Source organism: Mustelus asterias, chromosome 11 (genome assembly GCF_964213995.1).
Source record: "Mustelus asterias chromosome 11, sMusAst1.hap1.1, whole genome shotgun sequence".
Taxonomy (NCBI): Eukaryota; Metazoa; Chordata; class Chondrichthyes; order Carcharhiniformes; family Triakidae; genus Mustelus; species Mustelus asterias.
Window position 1 is genome coordinate 66,291,680 of NC_135811.1, and position 17,009 is coordinate 66,308,688.

General features: G+C 43.4%; 2 protein-coding genes across 2 annotated transcripts in view; one reads left to right on the forward strand and one right to left on the reverse strand.

Moving 5' to 3' along the window:
* The window catches only part of LOC144500567 (uncharacterized), a 1,101,151-nt gene that overhangs the window by 943,698 nt on the left and 140,444 nt on the right, over nucleotides 1-17,009 (reverse strand). The window lies entirely within an intron of this gene.
* Nucleotides 1-17,009, forward strand: part of LOC144500258 (vasoactive intestinal polypeptide receptor-like) — a 248,782-nt gene that overhangs the window by 116,558 nt on the left and 115,215 nt on the right. The window contains exons 4-5 of the mRNA XM_078222934.1: nucleotides 3,696-3,798; nucleotides 6,571-6,678. Of these exons, the coding sequence (XP_078079060.1) occupies nucleotides 3,696-3,798; nucleotides 6,571-6,678 (211 nt within the window). The remainder of the gene's footprint in view (nucleotides 1-3,695; nucleotides 3,799-6,570; nucleotides 6,679-17,009) is intronic.

Below are 17,009 nucleotides of genomic sequence, written 5' to 3' on the forward strand. Positions count from 1 at the left end.
CAACACAGGGAAAGTGTCAACATACTACCCCTGCGAATTCTAAAATATGCAAATCCACAAATGTGGAAGCCGTGGCAACACCTACGCTGTGAAACTCTCAGTTCACTAGTTCCATGAGCAGGATCCATAGATCCGGAGTGCAAATACAATCAATCCTCACAGATGTTCTACATCATGGAAACTAAAGGCCCAGTAATTTCCACTCCTATCACCTCATGATATGTCATTTATTATTTATTATTTGTCATTTATATTAATGATTTGGATGAGAATATAGGAGGCATGGTTAGTAAGTTTGCAGATGATACCAAGATCGGTGGCATAGTGGACAGTGAAGAAGGTTATCTCAGATTGCAACGGGATCTTGATCAATTGGGCCAGTGAGCTGACGAATGGCAGATGGAATTTAATTTAGATAAATGCGAGGTGATGCATTTTGGTAGAGCGAACCAGGGCAGGACTTACTCAGTTAATGGTAGGGCTTTGAGGAGAGTTACAGAACAAAGAGATCTAGGGGTACATGTTCATAGCTCCTTGAAAGTGGAGTCACAGTTGGACAGAGTGGTGAAGAAGGCATTCAGCATGCTTGGTTTCATTGGTCAGAACATTGAATACAGGAGTTGGGACGTCTTGTTGAAGTTGTGCAAGACATTGGTAAGGCCACACTTGGAATACTGTGTACAGTTCTGGTCATCCTATTATAGAAAGGATATTATTAAACTAGAAAGAGTGCTGATAAGATTTACTAGGATGCTACCGGGACTTGATGGTTTGAGTTATGGGGAGAAGCTGGATAGACTGGGACTTTTTTCTCTGGAGCGTAGGAGGCTGAGGGGTGATCTTATACAGGTCCATAAAATAATGAAGAGCACAGAACAGCTAGTCAACATCTTTTCCCAAAGTAGGGGAGTCTAAAACTAGAGGGCATAGGTTTAAGGTGAGAGGGAAGAGATACAAAAGTGTCCAGAGGAGCAATTCTTTCACACAGAGGGTGGTGAGTGTCTGGAACAAGCTGTCAGAGGTAGTAGTAGATTCTATGTAATCAGTATATTCTGAGGCATAACTGAGGACAAATCATATCCATTCCAGATCATCAAACGCAAACATGAAACAATATTCAAGAATGACAATCACACAGTTCACTCTGAGCAATTAAATAAAAGGACAAGCTTACTATTGCAAGATCTGGGCATACCAGCAGATTGCCTGTATATGTCAGAGACTCATAGATTCATCAGTTATGGTAACTAAACATGAACATGTATTGTAAATAGTTATACTTTGGAAGGGAGTGGGATGGGCAAGTATCTTTAAAAAGAAAGGGGGATGTTGTTATGTGCCTTTAAGTCATAGCAGCATGACATCACTAGAAGGAAGTATGTCACGTGATCCGGTCTTAGTTTCGCTTTTACCTGTGAGCAGAACACAGTAGAATTCCAATGTCTTCACTCTTTCAACCTTTGTATAACTATTCTCATGTGCTTAGTCTAAATAAATGAACAAACCCACAATGTGTTTACGCAATCCCTTATGACTGGTTGGTTTTATTATTATAAAAACACAACATCTTCTATCTCTAATGGAGCTGCTATTTGCCCATTTGCTAAAATTTGCAGCGTCATACAACTTCAACATAATATTCATCATTCTCACTTCTTTTTATCCAATTTAGGAATGTCCTTTCTTTCTTTTGTGTCTTTGTTTCTTCTGTCTTTGCCCCTGAATACCTGTGTGTTTCTTTCATGCCTCTGAATCTTTATTTGGTCTTCTGTAATTTCCTCTCAATGTGTCCAGTTTTTGAGCATCGTCTGCAAGAAGCTGATTTAAACCAATGCATTTTTCACACCAAAAGCATCATTTTGTTTGTCAGTGCTCTCTTTGTTCTACATATTTCTCTGACTTTCCATTTACAGTATTTACCATGGTGTCTCATCCTTCCTCTCCGAGCGCAACTCCTGTCTCCACTGGTATAATTCTCATCACCCCTGTCTCCCCCCCGACCCCTGCCCGCTGTTAGTTCACTTACGAGTGCTAGTCCAGTGCCTCTTGAAACCTCAACCTCAGGCCTGCACTTACACTTTCCATATACTTGATTGACATGGATTCACCCTGTAAAACAGTAGTGAAGCAATCTCACAGATCCTCATCCAGTTTGACCTGGTATCATTGCCATTTAACTGCATGTCAGAATTGTTGATAGACTAAATCTGGGGAGAGGTTAATCGCCCCCAGATCTCCGTGTTTTTTTTTGGTTCTGCCAGTGGAAGATTTCTTCATCGTACCACATGCTGTGTTTGTCTGCTGAAATCAGATTTCCCATTACTTCATAGTAGCGTGCTCCTATTAAATTCAGTAGAATAGCCACTACCTGCATATTGTCTGTAATATTGCCTCCACCTTCAAGGCTTTCACATTGAGATGACCTTCACAGTTCACTATAACTATCCTTGTCTTCATTATCGCTGTAATTTGTTGGAAATGGTGGAAAATATTGATGGATTGGCACTGGATCTGAACCTTCTATATCCTCCAATTTGTTATATCTATTTTGAATCATATTTATTGGCAATTTGTTGGGTTGATACCTTGCTCAAAGGACACAGTGTGGTTTTGAAGATTGTTTCCTAAAAACCAAACAAAAACACACAACCAGCTCAGGCAGATGCACCCCCACCCCACCCCCAAAACAGATCAAAGTGTCCACCATCTTCAAACACTATTGTAATGTAGGAAACAGTTAACCACATGACATAGACTCTTAAAATGATATCTACATACACGATATTACATGCATCTATCTTAAAGGGACATACATTATCCTAAGCAATCCTCTTTCTCTTAATCTACTTGTAAAAACTTTTGTTCTAGATATCCTTTGCATGTTTTTATGTACTATCTTTGTGCAATTCTTTCCATTTTCTCCATGTCCCTTTGCTGTTCCTCATACCTCTCCCAGTATGTGGGACCAACATGACTCTTCACATCATATAAATTAATTTGCTAACTTCATTCTAGATCTCATTTCTGGGGTTGACCAAGGTTATTTAATTACGCAAGTAGAACTTTTGCATGCTATACTACAATGTGAGATTTTTTTAATTTAATACTTTTGAACACTTCCAATTATTCTTCTGTACTTTTACCCATGGTGAACTTTTGTCCCTCCTGAAATCAGCTTCACAAAATTAAACTCTGCTTCTCCCTCTCAGTCAACTATTGAATTCAATTATGTCACCGCTAGCTAAGTGTTCACTTACTGTTAGATTGTTGACTAATTCTAGCTCATTACTCATCATTGAATCTGATATTGCCTGTCTTATTGTAACAAGAACATATTGTTCCAGAGAAGTGCCCTGAATACATTCAAGAAAATTGCTGCCTTAGGGATTCAAGCTGTTCTGCGTCTCACATTTTAACTACTTAGCAACACGTTTCTCCCATCCCCATGTCTCTGCAGCCCACCTACTTTATCATGTTCTGTGCTGGACAAGTCAAGGGAGTAATGTAAAGCAGTTTTATTACAAAGGGATTTCCCTGCAACTTTCAGCAGTGACCGAGTGCACTTCCAATTGCTACAGGAACATGCATTCAGCTGCTCATTAAGGCAGCCACTGTCAGGTTAATCATTTAGCACGAGTCCTATATTTAAAAGCTGGCCTTCCTGATGAGACATTTTTTCAAATTCTTTCCTTCAGGCATTGATGATCCACCCAGACTGTGACGTGCTGTTGGAGATCCAGCTGGCCGAGGAGATGTGCCTGTCCGACTCATCAACTTTCCACGCAGACTGGGAGTCTGGTGAGTAAATCGCAGGAGTTCCCGGGAGAACTTGATGTATGGTGGGGTGAGGTTCCTCCAACCTCTCCCACTTTGATGAAGAATGTTGTTTCTATAGTGTGGCAAGGGATGTTCCAGATCATATTATCTCCTTAGAGGAACCAAAATATGTGCGAGATAGGTGGATTGGCCATGGTAAATTGTCCCTTAGTGTCAGGGGGATTAGCAGGGTAAATATGTGGGGTTATTAAGACAGGGCCTGGGTGGGATTGTGGTCAGTGCAGGCTCAATAGGCCAAATGGCCTCCTTCTGCTCTGTATGGATTCTGTGATTCTGTGAATGTTAGCACATCCAGGGAAATGACTCAGCAGCTCCCATTCATATACATTGAGTGTGAAATATCCCAAAACCATCTCTCTCAAGGTAAATCGCTAATTGATCTTAATTTTGTCCAATCACTTCGAACATTGACAATGATTGGGCAACCCATTTTACATTAGTGACTTGATAACACCAGGGAGCTGTGTTAAACTCACCACCAAAACCCTTCCTCCATGTTATACTGCCGCACAAAGTCAAAATGACAGGTTATAGCACAGGAGGAGGCCATTCAGCCTGCCTTGTCAGTGCTAGCTCTCCAAAGGAGCAATTTACTGAATTCTGCTCCCCTACCTTCTCCCCGTGACCCTGTGACCCTGCACATCAAAGTTAAAGTTAATTTATTAGTCACAAGAAGGTTTACATTAACATTCCGGTGCCTGTTCGGGTACACTGAGGGAGATTTTAACATGGCCAATGCACCTTCTTTTTCTTGCATTCTTCTTTTTCAGATGATAATCTAATTCCCTTTTTCATACCTTGACTAAACCTGTCGTCCCCACACTTAGACAGTGTATCTCTGAGCTGAACCATTCACTGTGTAAAGAGGTTTCTCCTCATGTTGCCAATTACTTTATATTTTTTGCCCTCTCCTTCCCCACTCCCTATCTATTCTGTCCAGACCCTTCATGATTTTGAACATCTCCTTTCAGCATTTTCTTCTCCAAGAAAAACAGCCCCAACTTCTCCAATCTATCACTGTAAGTGAAGTTTCTCAACCCTCACAGACATGGGGAGAATGTGCAAATTCCACACAGACAGTAACCCAAGGCCTATTAATAAGACCCAGGATACCAAATACTTTATTAACTATTCTCTCAGCCTGTCTTGCCACCTTCAGTAGTTAGGTTATACTCAGCTCCTGAAACTCTTTTAGAATTCTACTCTTTATTCTATATTGCGCCTTGCAATTCTTCTGACCAAAATGAATCACTTCACATTATTAAATCTTATCTGTGAATGACCTATTCTCTCTGCAAGGTGAGATTCTGAACAATATCACACTATTAAATGAAGGCAAGGCATTGACTGGCTTTGCAAAGCTGGGACATTGAGTGGATTTTACATTGGAGTACAATTCATCACCTATATGGCAGGCGGCACAGTGACACAGTAATTGGCATTTGCAGCTCACAGTTCAAGGGTTCAATTCCGGCCTTGGGTTACTGTCTGTGTGGAATTTGCACATTCTCCCCATGTCTGTGAGTTTCCTCCGGGTGCTGCGATTTCCTCCCACAATCCAAAGATGTGCAGGTTAGGTGGATTGGCCATGCTAAATGTATGTGATTACGGGGACAGAGCAGAGGGAAGGGCCTGGGTGGAAGGCTTGTGCAGAGAGTTGGTGCAGACTCAATGGGCCAGATGGCCTCTTTCTGCACTGTAGTGATTCTATGGTAACAATGTCACACTTAGTTTGGTAGCACGTCCCAATCTCATGAACATAGAAGAACAAGGGCAGCAGGTATATGGGAACATTGCTAACACTGAGTTCCACTCCAGGTCGCAAGCCATCCTAATATAGATATATATCACTGTCCTTTTATCACTGGGTCAAAATCATAGACCTCCCTATTTATCATTACCACCATCGGGCAGCACGGTGGCACAGTGGTTAGCACTGCTGCCTCAGTGCCTCAGGGACCCGGGTTCGATTCCCAACTTGGGTCATCATCTTTGTGGAGTTTGCACATTCTCCCCGTGTCTGCGTGGGTTTCCTCCAGGTGCTCCAGTTTCTTCCCACAGTCCAAAGATGTGCAGGTTAGGTGGATTGGCCATGTTAAATTTCCCCTTAGTGTCAGGGGGACTAGCTAGGGTAAACTTTGACAAAGGGTCATCTGGACTCAAAATGTCAGCTTGGGTGGCAGGTGGCACTACTGCCTCACAGCGCCAGGGAACCAGGTTCAATTCTCAGCTTGGTGACTGTCTGTGTGGAGTCTGCACATTCTCCCGGTGTCTGTGTGGGTTTCATCCAGGTGCTCCAGTTTCCTCCCACAATCTGAAAGATGTGCTGGTTAGGCACACTGGCCATGCTAAATTCTCCCTCGGTGTACCTGAACAGGCACTGGAGTGTGGCGACTAGGGGATTTTCACAGTAACTTCATTGCAGTGTTAATGTAAGCCTACTTGTGACACTAATAAACAAACTTTTAAATCTTTTTTAAACTTTAAACTTTGAGGTATGAGGACAGGACCTGGGTGGGATTGTGGTCGGTGCAGACTCAATGGGTCGAATGGCCTCCTTCTGCACTGTAGGATTCTATGAATCACCAGCCCTTCCAAAGGGTGTTGAGAGACGGGTAATAAATATCAGCCTACATACAAAATTAAAAAATACACTGACCACTTTTTCCTTTACTCTTGCTCTGCAATGTTGGTTTACTGACGCTCCTTAATGCTTTTTGCCTCCTGCCTCAGGATGTGACTCCATGTGGGACAACCTATCCTGCTGGCCAGCTGCAGTAACTGGAGCCACCGTGGTGTTGCCATGTCCCAAACTCCTGCTGCAGTATGCCGACAAACCAGGTAAACCATTGTGCTTGAAGACTGGAAATTGCTCTTTGTATCACTTCATTCCACTCCGGAGTTACAAACTCCAGCACAGAACTGAGGGCGCACTACACTGCCGCAGTTGCTGCCTTTTCAATGAAATTCTAGCTGAGGCACTCGGCTAGATTTTCCCTTTTGAACTGGGAAGCCCAAGTCAGGCCAACTCCCAATGTTACATTCCCAACTTGTGCGCACGGAATTTTCAACTTCTGGAGTCAAGGTTACTTCCCAAAGCAGCCCCTAGGCTGAAACGAAGGCAGGTGGATGCCAGGACAGGCAACAGAATGCCCATCTCTGCATGGTTGTTTAACACTCAAGTCCCCACACCCACCCCTCTGCCCCCACATTCCCAAAACATCCTCCACATTTTCTTTTATTCATTTGTGGGACATGGGTGCCACTGGCTGCCCAGCATTTATTGCCCGTCTCTAGTTGAGAGTGTATTGATTGATTTGTACTGTAAATTGTATGATGCTTTTGTTGGGGTGGTGGGGGGGGAGGGGGGGAAATACAGTCATACAATTGATATACAGGGATCAATGTAGTGTTGACGGTTAAGTTATCAATAAAGGGAGAATTCCATTGCTGTGGCTCTGAAGTCACATGTGGGCCAGACCAGGTAACGACAGCAGATTTCCTTCCCCAAAGGACATTAGTTCACCAGATGAGTTTTTCCAACAATCAACAACGATTTCATGGTCATCAGTAGATTCTTAATTCCAATTTTTAAAAAATTCAAATTCCACCATCTGCCGTGGCGAGATTCGAACCCAGGTCCCTAGAACATTAACTGAGTTTCTGGATTAATAGTCTAGCAATAATACCATTAGACCATCACTTCCACTTAATCATCTCATCGTAGACATGCTCCCTCCATACACTCAACTTTCTTTCATAACTATTCACCCAGTATCCATTACATATAAAACTTATCAGCCACCCAATAACACAAGGATTGTTTTAAATGCTCTTGAAATAAAAAAACAATCATTAATTCAAACTACAGTTGAAAAAATACCCCTTGCAGAAGCACATAAAACCGATAATTAAACACTTGAAACTCCCTTGAAAGAACATTCTGTCCTCTCAAGTGCTCAGTAATCTGTCAAAATAAACTAACAGTCATTCATATCATATACTCATAGTACCCTTCAGCTGTGTAAATAACGATGCTGAACTAAATCCATTAGCGAGGTTTGGAACTCAGTCATACAATCATAATGAGATTCCATTACATAATCAAATAGACAAACCCTATCAAGCTCAATACAATAAAGTCTTTGAAGTTGCCTCACTTGATGTACAGCCATCAGCTCCTTTTCTTCAAAGGCTCACTAGATGAAGTTTCAATCAAAGAAGTCTTTGATCATTTTGAACATCTGATCATTTTTTCAAAGGATTTACAAATGTCTGGACTTTAAATCACTGTAAGTATCAAAGCACAAGCGTCCAGATGATCCACTTAAATCAAATTCTCAAAACTGTTAAATGCATAAATACACTTTATCAACTTGATAAAGTACTCTGATGCATTTGAACACTTGCACAGTGCTAGTCAATTTAATTGTCACTTAACTTTTAAGATACAGCCCCATGGTCAACTACTGCATCAAAAATATATTTAATTATTGATTAGCTTCTAATTATGACACTTGAAGTTGACAACACCAATCGAAAGGTTCCAACTCCACAGTAGGCTTCACCAAGCCTCACTAGCTCATTGAGCTGGCACAGTTTATGCAGCCTTCAGGAACCCACCCACTTTCAGAAGATATGGTGTGTCAAGGAGAATTGTAATTTTAGTAATCATTTAAATGGTGATTCCAATGTTGTATTATGTGGGTGTGGGTTTGTGGTCAGCTAGTTTTCCCGCCCTGGGGAAAATGATATCCATCATGAATGGCCTTGGAAGTACAAAATGCAAAAACACACACACACACACACACACACCCTCCCCCGCACTCCCCATGCTCCAACGTCTCCGGTTTGGGCCTCTCGATGCAAGTTTGGTCAGGGTCAAGAGGGGAAAATCTGCCACCCTGTCTCTAAATAGATTCATTAGATCACAATGAAGTAAAGGAGTTGTCCCTGGTATTTTGGCCAATATTTAATCCCTTATCAAACTTCATACATGCAGATGATCTGGTTATTCTTGCATTGCTGTTTGTGGGAGCTTGCTGTAAACAAATTGGCTGCTGTGTTTCCTACATTACAGCAGTGACTGCACTTAGAAAATACCTAATTGATTACAAAACACTTAGAGTCAGTGTCATAGAGTTGTACAGCACAACAAGATGCAGTTTGATATATCATATCTGTGCCGGCCATCAACAACTTCTCTATTCAATCCCATTTTCCAACACTTGGTCCATAGCTTTGAATGCCATGGCGTTTCAAGTGCTCATCTAAATGTTTCTTAAATGTTGTGAGGGTTCCCGCCTTTACCCTTTCAGGCTGTGAGTTCCAGGTTCCCACCACCCTTTGGGTAAAAATGATTTTCCTCAAGTTCCCTCTAAATGTCCAGTCCCTGACCTTAAATCTATGCCCCCTGGTTATTGTCCGCTCTACTAAGGGGAAAAGTTTCTTCCTATCTGCCCTATCTATGTCTCTCATAGTTTTGTGCACCTCGATGAGGCCACTCCCTCAGCCTTCTCTGTTCCAAGGAAAACAATCTCAGCCTAACCAGCCTCTCTTCATAGCTGAGACACTCCAGTCCAAGCCACATCCTGGTGAATCTCCTTTATGCCCTCTCCAGTGCTATCACATCCTTCCTACAATAGGATGACCAGAACTGCACACAATACTCTCGCTGTAGCTGAAGGAGTGTTTTATGTAGCTCCATTATAATATCTTTCATACAAATCCATCATAATATTTTTTATGCTGTTCCATCATAACATCCCTTTGGGATGTTCTGCAGTTGTGAAAGGTTCTATATGAAGCAAGTCTTTATGTTATTTTTCTATAATTTAATAATTTTCTACAATTAATGAGTGAATGTAACTGCAGAACATGTGACATGGAGTGAGATCCATTTAGGGAGTTTATCATGAGTCTGTGTCAGGGGACCAGATCACCTGGGCATGGAGGGTACATCAGAAATCTGGATGTGTTGAAGTGCCCACATGTGCAGGCATGCTGCTTGGGCACCCAATGCCCCACGCTGGGTCCTCCCAGCAGTAAAGACTATCCCTGTTTGATTGTTCCCCACCTTCCTCCGCCTCTGGGTACCCAAGGCACTTCCTATTGCCAGGACACTGCCTGACTGTCCCCTGCTAGTCTGCCTTTGTGTGTCTCTGGCCTCCATCACTGATTTGGTAAGGATAGGCTGCAGTCCCATCACTGGCCTATGGATTATCCTGCCTCGGAGGTGGTGGGGGGACAGAAGCCAGGACTAGAGGCAACTAATTGCCTGAGTTATGCAAAATAGCATTATGAGTTCCAGGTCTGGCAGAGGTGGGTGCACCCGAAATCCACCTCTGAGCAGGACCATCACCTCCACATTACATCCCAGCCACAACTTCAATCAAAGAAGCTGAGGCAGCATGAATTATTTATCTCTCACAGTTCAGTATCTTCTCTGGCATCATCTTTTAGAAATGACAAATGAAAGTATTTCGCAGACAGAGGGGTCATTATGCTTGATGCGCTTTGGTACCGAAACATTTCCAATGCATTCTGTTGAACATCATTACACAAATACATCATTGTATCTTGGGGATTCATAAATGAGCTGATTTTGACAGCTTGCTTTAGGTATTTATTTCTGGGTGACAAGTTATCATGCCCCTCACCAATGTTTACATAAACTCTTCTCCTGAACAGTGCTGCTGTCGAGCATTCACACACAGCTGCTGTACTAAATCCAGATGAAGAAATCACTCCATAAGGCTTGAATTCCAATTCAGGGGCTGGAACCAGATGCCCAGATAGTTTCTGGGTCCCAACCCCAAGCCAAAATCCTAATTGCGTTCCTATGATTGACATCGAGCATAACCAGATAGCAGGAGCTGCCTGCGGCGCATAGCAGTAAAGAGAAGCGGGAGCCATGTTGGGGTCTGCGGCTATCTTGCTGAGGCGGGGAGACTGCACACTAGAGAGCCTCACCATGCACAAGAGTGGCCAAATGGTGAAAAGTTCGAGGCACAATGTTGAATAAGATCACCTCTATTGTTGGAGACTGTGTTTTGAGTTTTGCAAGCATGGGCTGGTTGGGTAGGGTAAAACAGCTCCATGTATTGCTCAGATTTCTGAGATACCTTGCCCTTCCAGGTTAATGAGGTAAACCAGACACTTTCAGGGATAAAAGTGACCATCTTAGGCCCATTCATGAGTTCACACAATATACAATGCAAAATAATGTGATCAGGGCAGCCATTATCCAGCAGGGTGCTTTTGATCTGTTCCATTTCAGCATCATCTTGCATGGTGAGCAAATGGCTTGGGCCCTGTTTACCAGGTCGCCAATAAGACTAATCTTGTACATATCAAACTGTAAAAATCGCAACATGTACTTGACCAGTGGAACAGTCAAACCAACCTCCGTTCCTTGATGTAATTGTTGAGAAATCTGTTCGTTCCCATATTCTATCACAAGCCGACATTCACTGTTTCACGTTGATATGGTGCAGGAGAGGCACAAGTGGTATCACCATTAACAAGATGCTGCCAACAAGTCGCCCATTAACATTTGCGATTATGGGTGACGTTAATCTGCATATAGATAGGGAGAGTCAAATTAGTCACAGTACAATAGAGGAGGAATTTCTGGAGTGTATACGGGATGGTTTTCTGGAGCAATATATTGAGGAACCAACAAGAGATCTTGGACTGGGTGTTGTTCAATGAGAAAGGATTCGTTGGCAACCTAGTTGTGAGAGAACCCTTGGGGACGAGTGATCATAGTATGATAGAATTCTTTATCAAGGTGGATAATGATGTAGTTGATTCTCAGCATTTCACTGTACCGCAAGCCCACGGATAACCTCACGATGCTCCACTTCTCCAGCTTCCACCCTAAACACGTTAAAGAAGCCATCCCCTACGGACAAGCCCTCCGTATACACAGGATCTGCTCAGATGAGGAGGATCGCAACAGACACCTTCAGACGCTGAAAGATGCCCTCATAAAAACAGATATGGCGCTCGACTCATCGATCGACAGTTCCAACGCGCCACAGCAAAAAACCGCACCGACCTCCTCAGAAGACAAACACGGGACACGGCGGATAGAGTACCCTTCGTCGTCCAGTACTTCCCCGGAGCGGAGAAGCTACGACATCTTCTCCAGAGCCTTCAACATGTTTTTGATGAAGACGAACTTCTCGCCAAGGCTATCCCCACACTTCTTGCCTTCAAACAACCACACAACCTCAAACAGACCATTGTCCGCAGCAAACTACTCAGCCTTCAGGAGAACAGTGACCACGACACCACACAACCCTGCCACAGCAACCTCTGCAAGACGTGCCGGATCATCGACATGGATGCCATCATCTCATGTGAGAACACCATCCACCAGGTACACGGTACATACTCTCTTGCAACTTGACCAACGTTGTCTACCTGATACGCTACAGGAAAGGATGTCCCAAGGCATGGTACGTTGGGGAGACCATGCAGACGCTACGACAACGGATGAATGAACACCGCTCGACAATCACCAGGCAAGAGTGTTCTCTTCCTGTTGGGGAACATTTCAGCGGTCACAGGCATTCGGCCTCTGATCTTCGGGTAAGTGTTCTCCAAGGTGGCCTTCACGACACACGACAACGCAGAGTCGCTGAGCAGAGACTGATAGCCAAGTTCCGCACACATGAGGACCACCTCAACCGGGATCTTGGATTCATGTCACATTATCTGTAACCCACACGACTTGCCTGGGCTTGCAAAATCTCACTAACTGTCCTGTCTGGAGACAATACACACCTCTTTAACCTGTGCTTAACACTCTCTCCACTCACATTGTCTGTACCTTTAAGACTTATAAAGATTCGCATTCCAACCATTATTTTGTAAATTGAGTTTGTGTCTTTATGTGCCCTGTTTGTGAACAGAACTCCCACTTACTCCGAAAGCTAATGGATTTTGCTACCAAATAAACCTGTTGGACTTTAACCTGTTGTTGTGAGACTTCTTACTGTTGATTCTGAGACCAGGGTCCTGAATCTCAGTAAAGGTAACTATGATGGTATGAGGCATGAATTGGCCATGATGGACTGGGAAACATTACTGAAAGGAAGGACAGTGGACAGGCATCAGTGCAAAAGGTAAGGCTGAAGTATTCACAGCAACCTTCAGCCAGAAGTGCTGAGTGGATGATCCATCTCGGCCTCCTCCAGTGGTCCCCAGCATCTCAGATGCCAATCTCCAGCTAATTTGATTCACTCCACATGACATCAAGAAATGTTTGGAGGAACTGCAAAGGCAATGGGCCCTGATAACATTCCGGCAATAGTACTGAAGACTTGTGCTCCAGAACTTGCCACTCCCCTAGCCAAGCTCTTCCAGTACAGTTATAACACTGGCATCTATCCAGCAATGTGGAAAATTTCCCAGGTATGTCCTGTACACAAGAAGCAGGACAAATCCAACACGGCCAATTACCACACAATGGACCTGATTTTACCTCTCAACCTCCTCCGCTCCAAAGAGAAAAGCCCAAGTTCCCTCAACCTTTCCTCATAAGACATACCCTCCAAACCAGGCAGCATCCTGGTAAATCTCCTTTGCACTCTTTCCAGTGTCTCCACATTCTTCTTATAGTGAGGTGACCAGAACTGCACACAATATTCCAAATGTGGTCTCACCAAGGTCCTGTACAGTTGCAGCATAACCCCACGGCTCTTAAACTCAAACCCCCTGTTAATGAACACCAACACACTATAGGCCTTCTTCACGGCTCTATCCACTTGAGTGGCAACCTTCAGAGATCTATGGATATGAACCCCAAGATCTCCCTGTTCCTCCACATTCTTCAGAACCCTACCTTTGACCCTGTAATCCATATTTAAATTTGTCCTACCAAAATGAATCACCTCGCATTTGTCAGGATTAAACTCCATTTGCCATTTTTCAGCCCAGCTCTGCATTCTATCTATATCTCTTTGCAGCCTACAACAGCCCTCCACCTCATCCACTACTCCACCAATCTTGGTGCCATCAGCAAATTTACTGATCCACCCTTCAGCCCCCTCTTCCAAGTCATTTATAAAAATTACAAATAGCAGAGGACCAAGCACTGATCCCTGTGGCACTCCGCTGGTAACCGGTTTCCAGTCCGAAAATTTTCCATCCACCACCACCCTCTGTCTTCTGTTAGATAGCCAGTTACCTATCCAATCGGCCAAACTTCCCTCTATCCCACACATCCTTACTTTCTTCATAAGCCGACCATGGGGGACTTTATCAAACGCCTTACTAAAATCCATGTATATGACATCAACTGCACTACCTTCATCTACATACTTAGTTACCTCCTCAAAAAATTCTATCAAATTTGTGAGGCAAGACTTGCCCTTCACAAATCCGTGCTGACTATCCCGGATTAAGCTGCATCTTTCTAAATGGTCGTAAATCCTATCCCTGAGGACCTTTTCCATCAACTTACCGACCACCGGTAAGACATGGTTTGGTGAAGGAAAACCATTTTTGAGCTTCTTAATTGAAGATCCAGTTGTTAACTTTCTCGAGTTATTTGATGGAGTGTTGATAAGGGTAATGTGCTGTATCTGAATTTCCAAGAGGCATTTGAAAAAGTGCCACTGACTCGAGCTCAAAATGAAACATGTGAGATTGAAGGGATGAGCAGATGGATATAAAACTGGCTAATAGGCAGTGGGTAATGGTGGTTTTCAGACTGGAGGACAGTTTACAGTAGTTCCGATGTGGGGATGCCGGCATTGGACTGGGGTGAACACAGTAAGGAGTCTCACAACACCAGGTTAAAGTCCAACAGGTTTATTTGGTAGCAAATACCATAAGCTTTCAGAGCGCTGCTCCTTCGTCATATGGAGTGGAAATGTTTCCACTCCATCTGACGAAGGAGCAGCGCTCCGAAAGCTAATGGTATTTGCTACCAAATAAACCTGTTGGACTTTAACCTGGTGTTGTTAAAACTCTTACAGTAGTTCCCTCAGGGGCTGGTATTGGGATTACTGATCTTTTTCTGACATATGATTTAGACTTGGACACAGTGACCATAATTTCAAAGTTTTCAGATGCCACAAAATTCAGAAATATAGTGAACAATCAGGCGGATATTGGGAGATTTCATGAGGACATGGACAGACGGGCAAAGTTTAACACTGAGAAATGTAAATTAATGGATTTTGAAAGAAAGATTGAGGAGACACAATATAAACTAAGAAGAGCTAGTAAGAATATAATGGATTGAATGGCCTCCTTCTTTGCTGCCTGATTCTTATAGTTCCATACCATTAGCTTTTTTGATTACTTTCAATAAATTGTGCACTGGGCTCCTAGACTCCTTGGCCGGGATTTTACAGTCCCCCATGGCGGGCTTTCCAGTGGCGGAGGTGCCATTAGTGGTGGGTACCTGGCAGTGGGATCTTCCTGTTCTGCCAAGGCAATGGTGTTTATCATGGCTCACTAGCTGCGTCACCAGGGAAACTGTTGACCAATGGCAGACCGCTGAAAAACCCGCCCACAGGGGGACCAGAAAATTCCAGCCCTCATTCTTCCAAATCTCTTCATTTCCCACCAGTTAGAAAATATTCCAATCTACCTTCCAAAAATTCAAAGGAACCCCACAAGTGACCAAATCAAACTATCTATTCCCACACAGTCAATCTACCGATGTTCTTTTGTAATTTCCTCTCCTCATCGACACTGTTTATTATCCCTCCAAATTTAGCGATGCCCAAAAATTTGCATATGGGCCTTGTATAGGGGCAGCACAGTGGTTAGCACTGTTGCCTCACAGTGTCAGGGACTTGGGTTCGATTCTGGCCTTGGGTGATGTGTGGAGTTTGCACATTCTCCCCATGTCTCCCTTTCACCTTCCTCCAGGTGCTCCGGTCTCCTCTCACAGTCCAAAGATGTGCAGGTTAGGTGGATTGACCATGCTAAATTGGCCCTTAGTATTAGGGGTACGAGCAGGGTAAATACGTGGAGTTACGGGGGTAAGATTTGAGTGGAATTGCTGTCAGTTCAGGCTCAATGGGTTGAATGGCCTCCTTCTGCACTGTAGGGGTTCTATGGTGGCACAGTGGTTAGCACTGCTGCCTCACTGCATCAGGGACTGGGTTCAATTCCGGCCTTGGGTGACTGTCTGTGTGGAGTTTGCACATTCTCCCTGTGTCTGCGTGGGTTTCCTTCGGGTGCTCCGATTTCCTCCCACACTCCTGGGCTGTGTGGGTTAGGTGGATTGGCCATTAGTGTCAGGGGTAGCAGGGTAAATACATGAGGTTGCGGGGATAAGGTTTGGGTGGGAATGCTGTCGATTCAGGCTCAATGGGCTGAATGGCCTCTTTCTGCACTGTAGAAATTCTATGATTTTCATTCCTTTATCCAAGTCATTAATAAATATCGTGAAAAGTTTGAACATCGCTTGTCACATTTGAACAATCAAAGAATGTTCCCTTTCTGCCTCCTCATGTACAGAAAATCCCAGAGATCATAAACCAGGTGAATTAATTTCATTCTGCAAACTCTTGATATACACTCCTGTTCCACCAAGTTTCCTCTGAGGTTCGGGATACAGACTCATGAATTGTAAGCAAAAGATTAAAGATTATTACCGATGGCCCATTATTGAACTTACATATTAAAGATTATACAAGATTTATTTCAGTGATAACAGCGTGCTTGTAAATGCCTTTAGAGAGAGGCCCAATGCAAACAACTTATTACAATTAACCGTCGAGACATTTATTTTTAAGGAACAATTGGTTGTCAAGGTGACACTATTATGATCTCCAGGGAGATACCACAAATCAAAATAACCACATTTACTGAACGATCCCCAAATGAAGAAATTACCAACAAGATTTTACATTTATGTAGCTTTTACTTGAACATCAATCATAAAAACACAAATTGAACATAGATTAACAAGCAAATTATGGGGAAAGATTCATTAGCCCCATTCGCTGATGGCGGGAATCCCAAACGCCCGCTGAAGAAGGTGTCAGGCAAAATTCAGGATCTGCGCCGGGCATTGGAGTCTTTCCGATTCACCCTGCCGCCACCAATCAGGTTCCAACTCCCAGCAGATACGAGCCCAATAATTCTATTCAACTGCTCATTGTAATATCATTAGCGGGCTGGACATGCCGTTGAGCCAC